We start from the raw sequence: 13920 nt of genomic DNA, 5'->3' as shown, positions 1-13920 counted from the left end.
GTAGTTCCACCCTAACGCCGTGCTCAAAGAACAAGAAATGAAGAGGTATATGTTGTTCCTCAGCTTCGCCCACGTTGATTTTCATGCTCATCCGTCCTCGGCTCGTCTTCATCAAAGGACGAGACAGAGGACATATCATCAAAGTCATGCTCACGGCCCCGCCGCTCATTCATATCTGAAACGACTGAGACATCATCATCGTCGTCGCCATGTCGAGTCTCGAAGGGCATGCGAGGGGTACCAGAAGTCCTAGACGCCGTTCCACCGAACCGATGCAGATCATGCTCTGATCCGCTATGCCTCTGATCTCCAGGAGCAGTGACAGCGAGTCCGAGTTCTGTGTGGGAGTCATTCATCCTGACAGTTGATCCGGGACTGGGTTCACGAGTGTGGTTTTGGGACACATCAAATACCGGAAGCTGGCGTGCACTTGATGCTGCTGGCTCAGGAGTGGCTAGTTTGGGGACGGACATTAACTCTGAGGTTGAGACTGCAGTTCGTTGGCTGGTTGCGATATCGTATGCGGGCGGGGTATTCTGACGTCTGCGACGTCTCAGGAAGAAGAAGATTAGAACTATGATTACGACCAGGCCGACGATGGCGATCGGCAAAGCAATGGCCAATTTTGTTTGAGTGGAAGTCGAAGTCAGGTTGCTGCTGGAGGCGCCGGCATCTGAGTCGGTGCTTGATGTCGCGGCACTTGTTGCCTCAGTGGTTGTGACTGGTGTCGTTGCTGATGCTGTTGTCTTCGTAAGCGGCTGCGTCGACTCGAGCTGAGTGTTGGTGGTTTGGAACTCGGAGGGTGTGGGCGGCGTGTATTGAGGCTGCTCACTTATAGTTTGTTCTGATGTTGATGTGGTTATGCTTGGTGTGCTACTTTCTGTAGCGTTGGCCCCAGGTGGTGCGGGTACTGTCGTCGAGGAGGAAGTGGTTACTGGTCCATTCCACTGTCCGTCTTCTGTCTGTCCAGGTCGAGTGCCAGCGCTTGATTTTGCATCATCACTATGACCACCGTTGATATCCGTCGGACTGCCTTGCCTCTCGACGAGGTGGATGATCATATCCATGACATCCATATTGGCCGCGATCTTTGACACGAGAGATCCGGCGGTCGAACAATTTTAAGAAAATTTCCTAGGACAAAGACCAAGGGCTCAAAGGATGTTCGGGGGCCCGGAAAAGACGCTGTTCAGATGGGCATTGGGTTATAACAGGTCGCTTTGTTCGCTTGCAAGTCCCACCCGTGGTTTGCGGTACGTATATACCAGGATCTGCTGGGTTGCGCTTGGAGGCAAGAAAAATCGGATGCAGCACGGGAAGACGCCGGGGTTCATATGATGGGCGTGCAGTCACAACCCTCATGGGACACGGCTGTTCAGCGGCTCCCCAAGTGGGGTCCGCTCATAAGCACTGCCCTCGGGGTTGGGGGGAAATTCGAAAGCATCTCAAGGTGCCAAAACACGAGGCTGCGAGTCTTAGAGGGCGGCGCTAGTTGCCTCGAGGACAATCAACACACATCCAGCTTTGCTGGTTTTCTGGCAGTGCTTTTCTACATTCTATAAACAAAGAATATTCTCCTTGTGTCTTTGACCGCAACCAAACGCACAGCGGAAAGGGCATATTGCCCATCTCGAAGCAAAGGTGACGCTGTTCTATAATTATTTCGCAAATGTGTGCCACGAATCCTTGGGGGCCAAACGCGCAAGATCGGCGCCGGCCCTAACTGTATTGCGCCTAGCCCCATGCAGCGTGCGGCTCTCATTCTTTCTCGGGCGGCAGGGGCAAACTGATGGGCATCATCCACAATTCTTACAGGCTCTTTCTGGAAGATCAATGGAATGCCTGGCAAATAGCGCCCTCACCGTTCCCTCCCTCTCCACCAAAAACACGAACAAGAATCCTTCTCGTGGAAAGAGCCGACCTATCATTATTTTGCTGTCTTCAGAAAATACAGACTAGGAAGGCTACTTGTCTACCGTAACACTACACACGGTGTGTACTCGGTTCTGCAGGGCTACACTAGTGTTTGCATGGACCGAGTTGCTTCTCTCCTCCTTGGAGCTCCATCACGCGACCATGCCTTACATTCGTAGATAACACGAATGATTCGAGTTCTCAAGACCTCAGGCGTGTAGTATATTAACAGTGACGTTGAAATGTGGGCTTTTCACGCGTCGGATCGGCAATAACGAGTATAGCTAAAGCTAAATGCTCACGATGCCATATTGAGGCTGCGCATCACATTGCTAAAGATATAATTAGGTAACCACATTGTTGGACAAAACAACCGGGAATGCGACGTGACTCGGTCATTGAAAAGACTACACTAGTGGAAAACTCAGTCGGGACGAAAGAGTAGGTTTCCCCAATCTGCACGAAGTAAGAATTGAGAATAGAGAGCGATCAAATCAGCGTTGGCATACAACACTGGGTTCACTTGATTCTCCCACGTGACACTTACAGTGGGGCTCAGTTTTCTATCACGTGATACGTGATGTTATTGTTGAGGATATCTCACCGCTTTCCGCCTGAGGCCAACGAGCTTACCACATGTATATCACGTGACGTGGGGAAAGCGGGGGCAGTGTCGTCACTGAACCGGCTAAGTCTCCTCAACAATTTGAACATATTGCAATCCACAAACGCATCATGAGTGGGTTCAGCAAGGTCATGAAAGATGGGTGGCACCCGGAAGGTAAAAATGGCAAGAAGGAAAGCTGGCGCAATGACTTCAAGGGCATCAATCAAGTGGTGGGTTCCTCTCCAATTTGGCGTCGTCGCTAGGCTCGGCCGCTAACCCTGCATGACAGGCCGGCTGGATGGGCAAGGGGAAGGACCCTGACTCCGACCGATCCGACCATGTCGCCCAGCCATTGTCATCCTTGAAGGATCCTTCATCCTTTGCACCCCCTCCGAAGCACGTCAATTACCATGGGGCTGCTGCTACAGTGCAGTCTCGGAGCCAATCGACTTCGGACCAAAGGGGCATCGGGGCCCCGCTTTCGCAAAGCCAAGTCGACCATCAGAATGCTCAACAACAAGAAGCTATTGATGCAGAAAAAGAGGCAGTGGAGAAGCCTAAACCACCGCCTGTTCCCTATCGTGTGAACACTACTGGGCTGAGTACGAACAATCTCCCTCCACCTCCGCGACGTTTAGACTCGCCGAGTTCTGGGTCCACCAGCGCCAGCGCCAGCTCCAAACCGAAGCCGTCGCTGCCTCCTCGAGTTCCTCCTCGCAATCCCACGCACGCATCGAATGATGATGTCCCGCCCCCTGCCTATACTCCGGTGGCGCCCTCGCCGTCCCAGGGATACATCAACCAGGAGGCCACATCGCGCCTCTCGAACGCTGGGGTTTCAGTCCCCGCACTGGGAATCGGGCAGGCGAATGGTCAATCCCAAGCTAGCAACGGAGACGCACCCGTCAACGAGCTACAGTCCCGCTTCTCGACTATGCGAACCGATTCGGGGTTACACTCAACTCCGCCTCCCCGCCTGCGCGATCTTCTACACTGCCATCTCAGCAAGGCTTCCGTGAACGCCATGCGGACAAGATTGATTTTGGAAAGCAGAAGCTTGGAGGGGCGAAGTCACGAATCAACACGTTTGTTGACGACCATCGGTCTTCACCTGCTGCACCTAGCCCGCCGTCCCAATCCTCGACGCTTCCGCCTCGGGATGCGGAAGACGCGCTTCCACCGGCGCAAGGATTCCGGGAGCGACACGCCGACAAGATCGATTTTGGAAAGCAGAAGCTTGGAGGGGCGAAGTCACGAATCAACACGTTTGTTGACGACCATCGGTCTTCACCTGCTGCACCTAGCCCGCCGTCCCAATCCTCGACGCTTCCGCCTCGGGATGCGGAAGACGCGCTTCCACCGGCGCAAGGATTCCGGGAGCGACATGCCGACAAGATCGATTTCGGCAAACAGAAACTGGGCGGAGTGACCTCGCGTATCAACGCGCTGGTTGAGGATCAGAAGTTTTCGGCGAACGCAAATAAGCGGATCCCTCGCCCCCCCGGCGCCAATTCTCCCACCGCTAGCTCCCCGACAGCCAGTTCTGCAGCGGGGACAGGTAGTTCTCCCGTCACGGCAGCACCCGGCGCTACCATTGAGGCTCAAGCCCAGCGCAAGAAGGCTCCTCCCCCTCCCCCACCTAAGAGGGCGGATATACGCGCAGCATCAGCAGTCGCCAGCGAGTCGCCGGTGTCATCGTCTGCGTCGACACCACCGCCGCTTCCGCTCAACTCGAAACCCCGCTGAGCGGGAATATTTTTTTTTTTTTTTTTGTACATACTATTGCTTACTACATTGCTTTGAAAGAGCCTGGCGCCAAGCCTGGCGCCAATAGAAATCCGGCTAAAAAGAAGAGTATGCGGCATATTTTGTACAGCAGTTCTTCAGTTCTATCGCGCGTTGAGACGCAACAATGTCAATTGCTTGCTCATACTTATCATCCTCTTCGTTTCGAGTGACTCTCGGGCTTGGCCTCGGCTGCATGTGAGAACGGATCATTGTATCTGATCTACCTCCCTTTCGCCGAGATGTTGGGACAGTGGTGATCGCGGGCAATTTGACTGATTGGTCCCAACAAGAGTCGATCCTCTAGAAAATGATGCTTGCTTGCATATCTTGTCGGACGGTGTTCATGCAGTGCCACCCCAGGCCGCTGACCCATCTGCGAATTTTCTGGAAGCCGCCCCAGCGTAGAAAGTACGGAGGACACCACGATGGAATTATACGATGGATGATAGACAGAAAGTATACTCAGAAGAGGACTAAAATCCGAGGAAGAGTGATTGAATCGAGGAGACGTTACAGATTGAAAGACCGTAGATATCTATGATCTCCAGGGTCCCCGGGACGGCGTGGAAGGTTGCTGCCTCGCTGCCTCAAAATTTGGGCCTCGGTTCCCCAATTCCCAACAAACGCGTGCTCCACTTTGATAACCTCACACCTTTTTATCGGGTGGAGCCTCCCCAGCGGGTCGTTTTTTTCTTCTTTGCCCTCCCTACTTCGCTCACTGGCATTGTGAGCTGTCTTTGCGAATTCACGGCCTCGCCTTGCTTGCTGGAAACATGTACGACCTCAACTTGCCCACCGAGTTCGGTGCGGCCACCGTCCGCATCGCCCTGCCGCCCTCGTCCCTCCTCAAATTCCCTCCCACTGAGCTCCCCGAGGTTGTCCCGGCGCCGCATGCGACGGAATTCTCCTGGCAGCAGCCCTTCAACATTCCCAATGATCTCTATGCCCAGCTCCTTGATGTGCGCGTGCCCATCACCATCGCCTCCGTCTACGCCATCACTGTGGTGGTGATCAATCGCATCAACAAGAGCCGCGGCTACAAGCCCTGGGGTTTTAGCCACTCTTCTCTCTTCAAACTGTTCGTGGTCCTGCACAATGTCTTCCTTGCGGTCTACTCCGCCTGGACCTTTGCCGGCATGTTCCGGGCCTTTGGAAACTCCTGGGCGGACCGCGATCAGCCCAATGGCCTGGTTGGGATTGTGGACTCGCTGTGCAAGATCAATGGTCCTCGTGGCTACGGAAACGCGGCCACATATAGCCCCATTACCGACCAATGGTCTATTCCCAACCCGGCTTATAAGCTGGTCAACGGTCAGCCCGATCCATCGGATGTTGGTCGTCTTTGGAACGGCGGTCTGGCTTACCTGGGCTGGATCTTCTACCTGTCAAAATTCTACGAAGTCGTGGACACCGCGATTATCCTGGCCAAGGGCAAGAAGAGCTCGACTTTGCAGACCTACCACCACGCCGGTGCCATGATGTGCATGTGGGCCGGTATTCGCTATATGGCGGCTCCCATTTGGATCTTCGCCCTCGTCAACTCTGGCATTCACGCCATGATGTATACCTACTACACCCTGACTGCTTTGCGCATTCGCGTCCCCAACGCCATCAAGCGTAGCTTGACCACCATGCAGATCACCCAGTTCGTTTTCGGCACCAACATGGCCGCCGCCTACCTCTTCGTCCACTACACGATCCCCTACCCCGTGGGAAGTGCTGCCCTGAGCCAACTCTCCAAGGCCGCTCCCGCTGCTGCCGCCACTGCGGCTGTCGACGCCGGCGTGGTGCCCTGGTTGAAGAAGCTGGCCTTCCGCGCCGCCGGTGCCGAGGGTATCGCCGAGAACGTGGGCGGTGCCGTCGCTACTCCTCGCTCCGGATACACCCAGGAGATGGTGACTTGCGTGGACACCACTGGCCAAGCCTTCGCCATCTGGCTGAATGTTTCTTATCTGCTTCCTCTCACTTATCTCTTCGCCCGCTTCTTCGTGCGCTCCTACCTCAAGAGCAAGCCCTCTAAGCAGCCGACTCACATGGAGGCTGCTGAGAAGGCCGGCATGGATGCGCTGAAGAGCCTGAGCCGCGAAATTCAGAGGGCTGCCATAGAGGGTGAGAACAGCGAGGTAACTACCGATGATGAGGTCGTTAAGGCCCACGTCCAGAAAATCGCCGAGGTGACTGCCTCTCAGGATTCACCCGTCCGGACGCGGGCCTCCGCCGCCAACAAGGCCAAGGCTGCCTCCGCTGCGAACAACCAGTCGGGATCTGATGAGGGTTTCTCGAAAGTGCCTGCGAAGAAGGGTGCCAAGAAGCAGGCCAAGTCGGAGCAGTCCAGTCCCAATGTTCCTGAGACAAAGGGGCAGAACCCGTTCGGTGTCCTTGACCGTGGCGCTTGATTGGCCTGAGTCATCGCAATATAGCGCTGGATAGACCTCGCTTCTGTGTTGTCTCCCGGTGCAAAATAAAAATTTTCCTCGCATACACATTGGAGTCCCCGGAGTTCAGAACTATATCCCAATACGTCTTGGCACGACAGGGATTGCGCCACTGGATGACATCCTTGTCCTGGCCCCGCCACTCCGTCGGACTTGAAACCCGACCATATCTGCTCAGTCAGCCCGACTGATCTTCGTTCCCCGGAAAGAGTGCCCTCTCGTGGGGCGCTTCTTCCCGACTGGACTGAACTCGATCTCGAGAACCGAATGGGTCCACGAGATTGGCATTTCGGAGAGTCGCCTGTTGCATTTTATATTTGCTTGGCTTTAGATCGCGGATACGATATGGATGTATATTATAATCTGAATTAAAAAGCGAAATCTTATTACTATTAGTATTATTATTATTATTCCTCGGCGCTCGATCGTACAAGTGCGCCCCATTGATGTTATCCCATCGATGTTTTCCCAGCGCTTTCGAGCCCGCTGAGTGGAGGATAATTAGGGCCGAGGGACAAGTCTGCGGGGAGAGCTAAGGTATCGACTAACTGTCCCCGGAGCTTCGCTTAGCCCTGGCCAATTTCTTCTGCAGCTAACAGACAATATCGCGACAGCGGTGACTCCACCGGAAATTAGAGAAATGCAGTCATAGCCGATGCACTATAAGACTCTCCGCACACCGGAATTGCTTGAGCCCCAAAATCGCCTGATATTCAAGCAACCGGCCGCAGCCCGAGTCGCTTCACTATGGCGAAATTCACGCATCTGATATATGGCTTATGTAGCACAGTCTTCCTCTGCCTGTTCGCCTTGGGCGAGTCGAACAATTCGACCGAATGGCCGCTGAAAGACGATGGACTGAACAAAGTGGTTCAGTGGGACCACTACAGCTTCCAGGTTAATAGCCAACGCATTTTCATTTTCTCTGGAGAATTCCATTACTGGCGCATTCCAGTTCCTGGCTTGTGGAGTGATATCCTCGAGAAAATCAAAGCAGCGGGGTTCACGACGTTCGCCTTCTACTCGAGCTGGGCATACCATGCACCGAACAACCAAACTCTCGACTTTTCTACCGGTGCACACGATATAACCCCACTTTTCGAGCTGGCCAAAGAGCTGGGGCTCTACATTATCGTTCGCCCGGGCCCGTATGTGAACGCAGAAGCTAACGCGGGTGGGTTTCCTCTTTGGTTAACGACTGGCGAATACGGCACTCTTCGGAACAATGATACACGATACACCAAGGCGTGGTCACCATACTTTACGAAGATGTCGGAGATCACCAGCAAGTACCAAGTGACCGATGGCGAAAACTCTATTGTCTACCAGATCGAAAATGAGTATGGCTACCAATGGGAGGGCAGTGCCACTGCGAAAGTCCCGAACGAGACGGCTATCCACTACATGGAGCTTCTGAAGGCGAATGCCCGTGAGAATGGTATTGTCGTCCCATTGACAGCGAACGATCCCAACATGAACTCGCATTCGTGGGGCAGTGACTGGTCTGATGAAGGAGGCAATGTTGATGTTGCCGGCGTTGATTCGTATCCGTCTGTAAGTATCAGGTCTTCTATCACCTTGCATTAACAGTTACGCTTACGCAAGATATGAAAAGTGTTGGACCTGCGATCTCAGCCAATGCACTTCCACAAATGGCGAATACATCGCATTCTCAGTTATGAATTACTACGATTATTTCCAGGAATCCCAACCAACAATGCCATCCTTCATGCCCGAATTCCAAGGCGGCTCCTACAATCCCTGGGGTGGACCGGAAGGTGGATGTGCCGAGAACTCGGATGCTGACTTTGCCAATTTGTTCTATCGCTGGAACATCGGACAGCGAGTCACCGCAATGAGTCTATACATGTTGTTCGGCGGTACGAACTGGGGATCTATTGCTGCACCAGTCACGGCGAGTAGCTACGATTACTCCGCACCCATCTCAGAGGACCGCTCTATAGGGTCAAAGTACTACGAGACAAAACTTCTTGCTTTATTCACCCGTTGCGCGAAGGATTTGACGATGACAGACTTGATTGGAAACGGGACGCAATACACCGACAACGAGGCCGTGAGGGCATACGAACTGCGGAACCCAGAAACCAATGCTGGATTCTACGCGACCTTCCACCTGAACACTTCTGTCGCTACAAATGAGGCGTTTCAACTGAAAATCAACACCTCTGCTGGAGCTCTCACTGTCCCAAGCCATGGCAGCAAGCTCCGGCTCAATGGGCACCAGTCCAAGATCCTTGTGACTGATTTCAGCTTTGGTTCTGAGACGCTCCTTTATTCTACTGCGGAAGTCTTGACATATGCAGTCTTTGACAAGGTCCCAACACTGGTTCTCTGGGTTCCTACAGGTGAATCGGGAGAATTCTCTGTCAAGGGTGCGAAGAAAGGAGCGATCAAAGAGTGCCAGGAAAGCTCGCAAGTCAAGTTCATCAAGGAGCATGGAGGCTTGACAGTTTCCTTCACACAGCCATATGGAATGTCGGTCTTGGAACTTGACAACAAGATCCGAGTCGTTCTACTCGATAGAAAGACTGCATACAAGTTTTGGGCTCCGGCACTGACCAATGATCCATTGGTGCCAGAAACAGAAAGTGGTATGTGCACATACCAGATCATGCCGAAGTGATTGACTAAGAATCATTTTAGTTCTCATCGAAGGGCCCTACCTGGTCCGCGGAGCTAGTCTGTCTGGCAAAAAGCTTTCCATCACGGGTGACATTGTCAATGCAACAACAATGGAAATATTCGCCCCGAAAGCTGTTAACTCCATCACTTGGAACGGGAAGGCGATCAAGACTCACCGTACCGATTACGGAAGTCTAAGGTGCCAGCTACCTGCTCCGAAAGCTATTACCTTGCCCGAATTTGGCTCGTGGAAGTCTAAAGATAGTCTTCCAGAGCGACTTGTCGGTTATGATGACTCTGGACCAGCTTGGGTTGGTAAGTAAACTGGGTATCTCCAAGTCTAATCACCCGAAATGAAGCTAATGTCGTAGATGCGGACCATATGACAACTTTGAACCCCAGGACCCCTACCACTCTTCCAGTCCTATATGCCGATGAATATGGTAAGTCAGTCACTCTTTAATTTTGAATCCATTAGCTTATTGTTCCAGGGTTCCATAACGGCGTTCGCCTCTGGCGCGGTTATTTCAACGGCACTGCTACGGGAGCTTTCATCAATGTCCAAGGAGGTTCCGCCTTGTAAGCTTCTTTGTCTGACTGGACTACCCGGAATACTAACGCTGCACAGTGGTTGGTCTGCCTGGCTGAATGGCCAGTTCCTCGATTCCTACCTGGGCGATGCTTCAGCAGAGCAAGCAAACCTGACTCTCTCGTTCTCGAACGTGACCCTGAATACGGACAAACCGAATATTCTGCTAGTAGTCCAAGACGACAATGGTCACGATCAAACAACCGGCGCCCTCAATCCCCGCGGAATCCTCGAATCCCGCCTTCTAGGCTCCTCCACCGGGTTCTCGCACTGGCGACTTGCTGGAACAGCAGGCGGCGAGTCAAACATCGATCCCATTCGTGGCTCCTACAACGAAGATGGGCTCTACGGAGAGCGAGTGGGATGGCACCTACCGGGTTATGATGATTCGGCCTGGGAGACTGCATCGACCAAGAAGAACAGTGCCGCTTCGATCTTGCGTGTTGAAGGAGCAACTGTCAAATTTTTCCGTACTAGGATTCCGCTTGACCTTCCCTCCGGCAAGGATGTCTCTATTTCGTTCGTTCTCTCCACACCACCTGACTCCGCCAAATCATATCGGGCGCAGCTGTTTGTGAATGGCTACCAGTACGGTCGATACTATCCTTATGTCGGCAACCAATTGGTCTACCCTGTACCACCAGGAATTTTGACATACAATGGAGAGAACACGATCGTCATTGCGGTTTGGTCACAGACGGAGCAAGGTGCAAGTATCGGTATTGATTGGAGAGTAAACTATGTCGCGGATAGTTCTTTGGATACGAGAAATGTCGGTGGGAAGGAATTGAGACCTGAGTGGACTGAGGAGAGGAACAAGTATGCTTGATATTCTCGCTACAATGGCTCTAAATCTTCCGAAGTAGAGGTGAAGACGTCGTCAACATCGAATTTTCACTCTCATAAATATGATATTTATTTCAAAGCTGGATGTAGCAAATGATCATAAGACTATAATAATAATAACTGTGAGCAATATCGTTCAATATTCTAGGGATGAGGGGGGAAGCAGACAAGGTCTATTTTTGTGATTCCAAGTTTCTACCTAGATCAAGAAGCGGAAGCCACGGCTGCTGGCCTGGCCAGGAACGGCACCCTCGACGTGCTCGCCACGATCCAGCTTCTTGTTCAGACGGACCAGGATGAAGCGGAGGATAGTTGCTGAAATAATAGCTACAAAGGCAGTGGCGCAGTTGACGGACATGGCAGTGACTAGAAGATGATTAGTTAAAAAGAAAAAGAAGCGCGTCATGAATAAATACTTACTGAACCGCGGCTTGTCACTGTCGGGGTACATGTAGCTGGCGTAAATGCTGCTAGCATTGCTAACGCAGTTGATCGCAGCAAGCGCAGCAGCACGCTTGGATGCAGGACGGGGTAGGGTGTTCGAGATCCAACCGAGGGCGACCACATATCCAGAATAGAACGACGGCACCATGAGCATCATCGACACATAGCGAGGGGCGACGCCGGTCGTAGTGGCAGCAATGATGAAGGCCGCGACCGAAATGTACAAGGGCAGAGTGACGTGGAAGTATCGCTCTCCGGTACGATCTGAGTGCCAGGCGTTGATGAATGCCGTGATTACAGCGAGGCAATACGGAGGCGCAGTGAGGAGGAGAGTCTCGATGTTGCCGTAGTTGAGCGTCTGGACAACGGTAGGGAAGAAGTTGGTCACGGAGGCGGAGGAGACGATGCAGAGAATCATGAGCATCTAAAGGAGAAAGAGGCGTTAGTTGACTCGAATCCATCGGCCGATTTGCCTGTACATACTAGAACCCAAGTCTTGATATCGGTAAACGCCAGCTTAGCACCATTCAAAAAGGACTGCTGTTCGCTGTCAACCCAATCATCCTCTCCGATATCCTCCTCCAGTCGCCAGACAGCCAGGTCCTTTTCTTCCTCTGTGAGCCAAGTAGTGGTGCGAGGGAAATTGGGCAGGACCCAAATAGCAATGAAGGCGATCGCGATGGTGATAGCACCTTCAATGATGAATAGCCAACGCCTGAAAATTGTTAGAGCGGATTCTCGCTCGAGGGGCATGAAGAGATCTTACCAAGCCCGCAGGCCCTTGACGTGGTCCATGTTACCAGTGATACCAGCAGCGATCAATCCAGAGAAGGCACCAGATAGAAGCGAACCGGAGTAGAGGGCGGCAGTGCGGAACCCCAGTTCCTTACGAGTGTACCATGCACTCAGGAAATATAAGCAACCAGGCTAGACAATCAGTTAGTTCCGTCTTCTTGCATCGCAACTAAGAATACATACGAAGTAGGCGGCCTCTACGAAACCGAGGAAAAACCGAACCACCACAAGACCGGCGTAGCTTTGAACGGCACCCGTAAGAGTTGAGATGACACCCCAGGCCATCATAGCCACGGGCAGGTAAATAGCAGGCTTTCCGATCTTGTTGAGAAGCAGGTTGGACGGGACTATTGGAATCTAGTCAGCGACAACCAGGCTTTCGATCATTTGGTGGAGAGATAATACCGACCCTGCATCAACAGGTAACCGACGAACAGGATGCTAACGCAGGTCTATATCGGGTCAGTATCAATTTTCTAGATGATTGAGATTTCTCTGCTTAGTCTTACCGCGTACTGGTTGCCATGAAGGCCAAGGTCCGACTCCAGACCTGCAAGACGGGCAGCAGCCTAAAAGGTCAGCGATGATCACATTCAAAAGAGGGCCTCAAAAGAATTTCACTGACAATGTTGTTTCGGTCGAGGTAGTTCAGAATGTACATGATGATCAGCATGGGCAGTAGGCGCAGATCGATCTTGCGAACAAGAGCTCGCTCGGCGATCTCGCGCTCTTCCGGAGACAAGCCAGCAACGTATACCGGCGCCTCTTTCTGGGCATTGGGTTTGGCGGAATTGGCAACGGTCTCGACATTGTCCGCGAATGCCTTGTCCGGATGGGCAGTTTCCACGTCGACGTCGTCCGAATTTCTGGAAGCCATTGCTGATCTCACGTTCTCGAGTATGGAAGCAGGAAAATGACAAGCAAAGATGGGCCGATAACTGGCAAAAATAATAATAAAGAAAGAAAGAAACGAAAGGGGAATTCCAAGCTGCCTCACTTGCGAGATATAGTGCACTTCCGAGATAACCGGATACCAAGGCAAGCAAGGGACAAGAACGTGGAGCGGCGAAAGGAAGGAAGGGGACCCAAAAGTTTAAATTTCGGGGCTACATATCGGGACAAGAGACATTTTAGATCGGAATAGACCGAGCAACTTGGGGCAGCACGGCACTGGCAAGGTGTGGCGCCCACCGACGCAGACCCCGAAATGGCGATGCCGGGGGAATGCGAGATGCCCAGCCGTAGAAGTCGGGGTTGGTCCGACTGTAACCCTCCAGTAAAGCGCTTCCGGGGTAAGCTCCACCGGGAAAAAGAAAACAACTCGGCCAATTCGGTCAGGTGGCCCATCAGAGGCCGTCAGGGTCTGCAGCCGAGACCAATGACGGACACATAGCGGGTCAGGAACGGGTCCCCGACGCGGGGGAAGGCCGGGGAAGCCAGAAACGAGTCTATTCCCGAGTGCAGAACAAGCGATTCTTGCGGAGAGCTCAACAGGCTGACCGACAAGTTGAGGCGGCCATTTTTCTTGGAAGCACCCGCGAAGGAAAGGATCATCCGAGCTCGTGGGGGTTGTCGCGTGTGCCGAACCTTTTGAGATCGAGCTCTGGACTGCCGCTAAGCCGGGCTTGGTCTGGCGAGGGCGTGGGGGCACATATAACTGGCCTATTCAACAGCGAGATCTTCTCTTTCGGCACGCACGAGGTGGCGAGGTATGGGTTGACTTGAAGGGCGCAGAAGGTGCGCATCTGGCACAGAAAGCCACACGTGCAGTCTGGAACGTTTGGACCGAGTGTGGCTTTCCCACACACTCTGAGACAGTAGAATGCGCCTGGCTGATAGCACAAGTAGTCTCGGATTAG

General features: G+C 52.9%; 5 protein-coding genes across 5 annotated transcripts; 3 read left to right on the top strand and 2 right to left on the bottom strand.

Moving 5' to 3' along the window:
• Positions 1-59: 59 nt before the first annotated feature.
• Positions 60-1076, bottom strand: N7532_007042 (uncharacterized protein; the record flags this gene model as incomplete). The annotated part of the gene is made up of 1 exon (XM_056619535.1): positions 60-1076. The coding sequence occupies one exon, from the start codon at positions 1074-1076 to the stop codon at positions 60-62; it is 1017 nt and encodes a 338-aa protein (XP_056475694.1).
• A 1573-nt stretch (positions 1077-2649) lies between these two features.
• Positions 2650-4267, top strand: N7532_007041 (uncharacterized protein; the record flags this gene model as incomplete). Its single annotated transcript, XM_056619534.1, has 3 exons — positions 2650-2751; positions 2811-3393; positions 3441-4267. The coding sequence occupies 3 exons, from the start codon at positions 2650-2652 to the stop codon at positions 4265-4267; spliced, it is 1512 nt and encodes a 503-aa protein (XP_056475693.1).
• An 815-nt stretch (positions 4268-5082) lies between these two features.
• N7532_007040 (elongation of very long chain fatty acids protein) lies at positions 5083-6705 on the top strand (the record flags this gene model as incomplete). The annotated part of the gene is made up of 1 exon (XM_056619533.1): positions 5083-6705. The coding sequence occupies one exon, from the start codon at positions 5083-5085 to the stop codon at positions 6703-6705; it is 1623 nt and encodes a 540-aa protein (XP_056475692.1).
• Positions 6706-7491: 786 nt separating this feature from the next.
• On the top strand, positions 7492-10805 carry N7532_007039 (glycoside hydrolase family 35 protein; the record flags this gene model as incomplete). Its single annotated transcript, XM_056619532.1, has 6 exons — positions 7492-8298; positions 8360-9356; positions 9409-9702; positions 9759-9830; positions 9879-9966; positions 10016-10805. The coding sequence occupies 6 exons, from the start codon at positions 7492-7494 to the stop codon at positions 10803-10805; spliced, it is 3048 nt and encodes a 1015-aa protein (XP_056475691.1).
• Positions 10806-11021: 216 nt separating this feature from the next.
• N7532_007038 (putative MFS transporter) lies at positions 11022-12938 on the bottom strand (the record flags this gene model as incomplete). The annotated part of the gene is made up of 8 exons (XM_056619531.1): positions 11022-11188; positions 11243-11690; positions 11750-11981; positions 12033-12193; positions 12245-12408; positions 12471-12513; positions 12571-12630; positions 12687-12938. The coding sequence occupies 8 exons, from the start codon at positions 12936-12938 to the stop codon at positions 11022-11024; spliced, it is 1527 nt and encodes a 508-aa protein (XP_056475690.1).
• Positions 12939-13920: the final 982 nt, after the last annotated feature.

Source organism: Penicillium argentinense (genome assembly GCF_028826775.1).
Source record: "Penicillium argentinense strain IBT 30761 chromosome Unknown utg000005l_segment0_segment0, whole genome shotgun sequence".
Taxonomy (NCBI): Eukaryota; Fungi; Ascomycota; class Eurotiomycetes; order Eurotiales; family Aspergillaceae; genus Penicillium; species Penicillium argentinense.
Note: the sequence above shows the minus strand (reverse complement) of the source record. Positions and strands in the feature narration are given on the sequence as shown.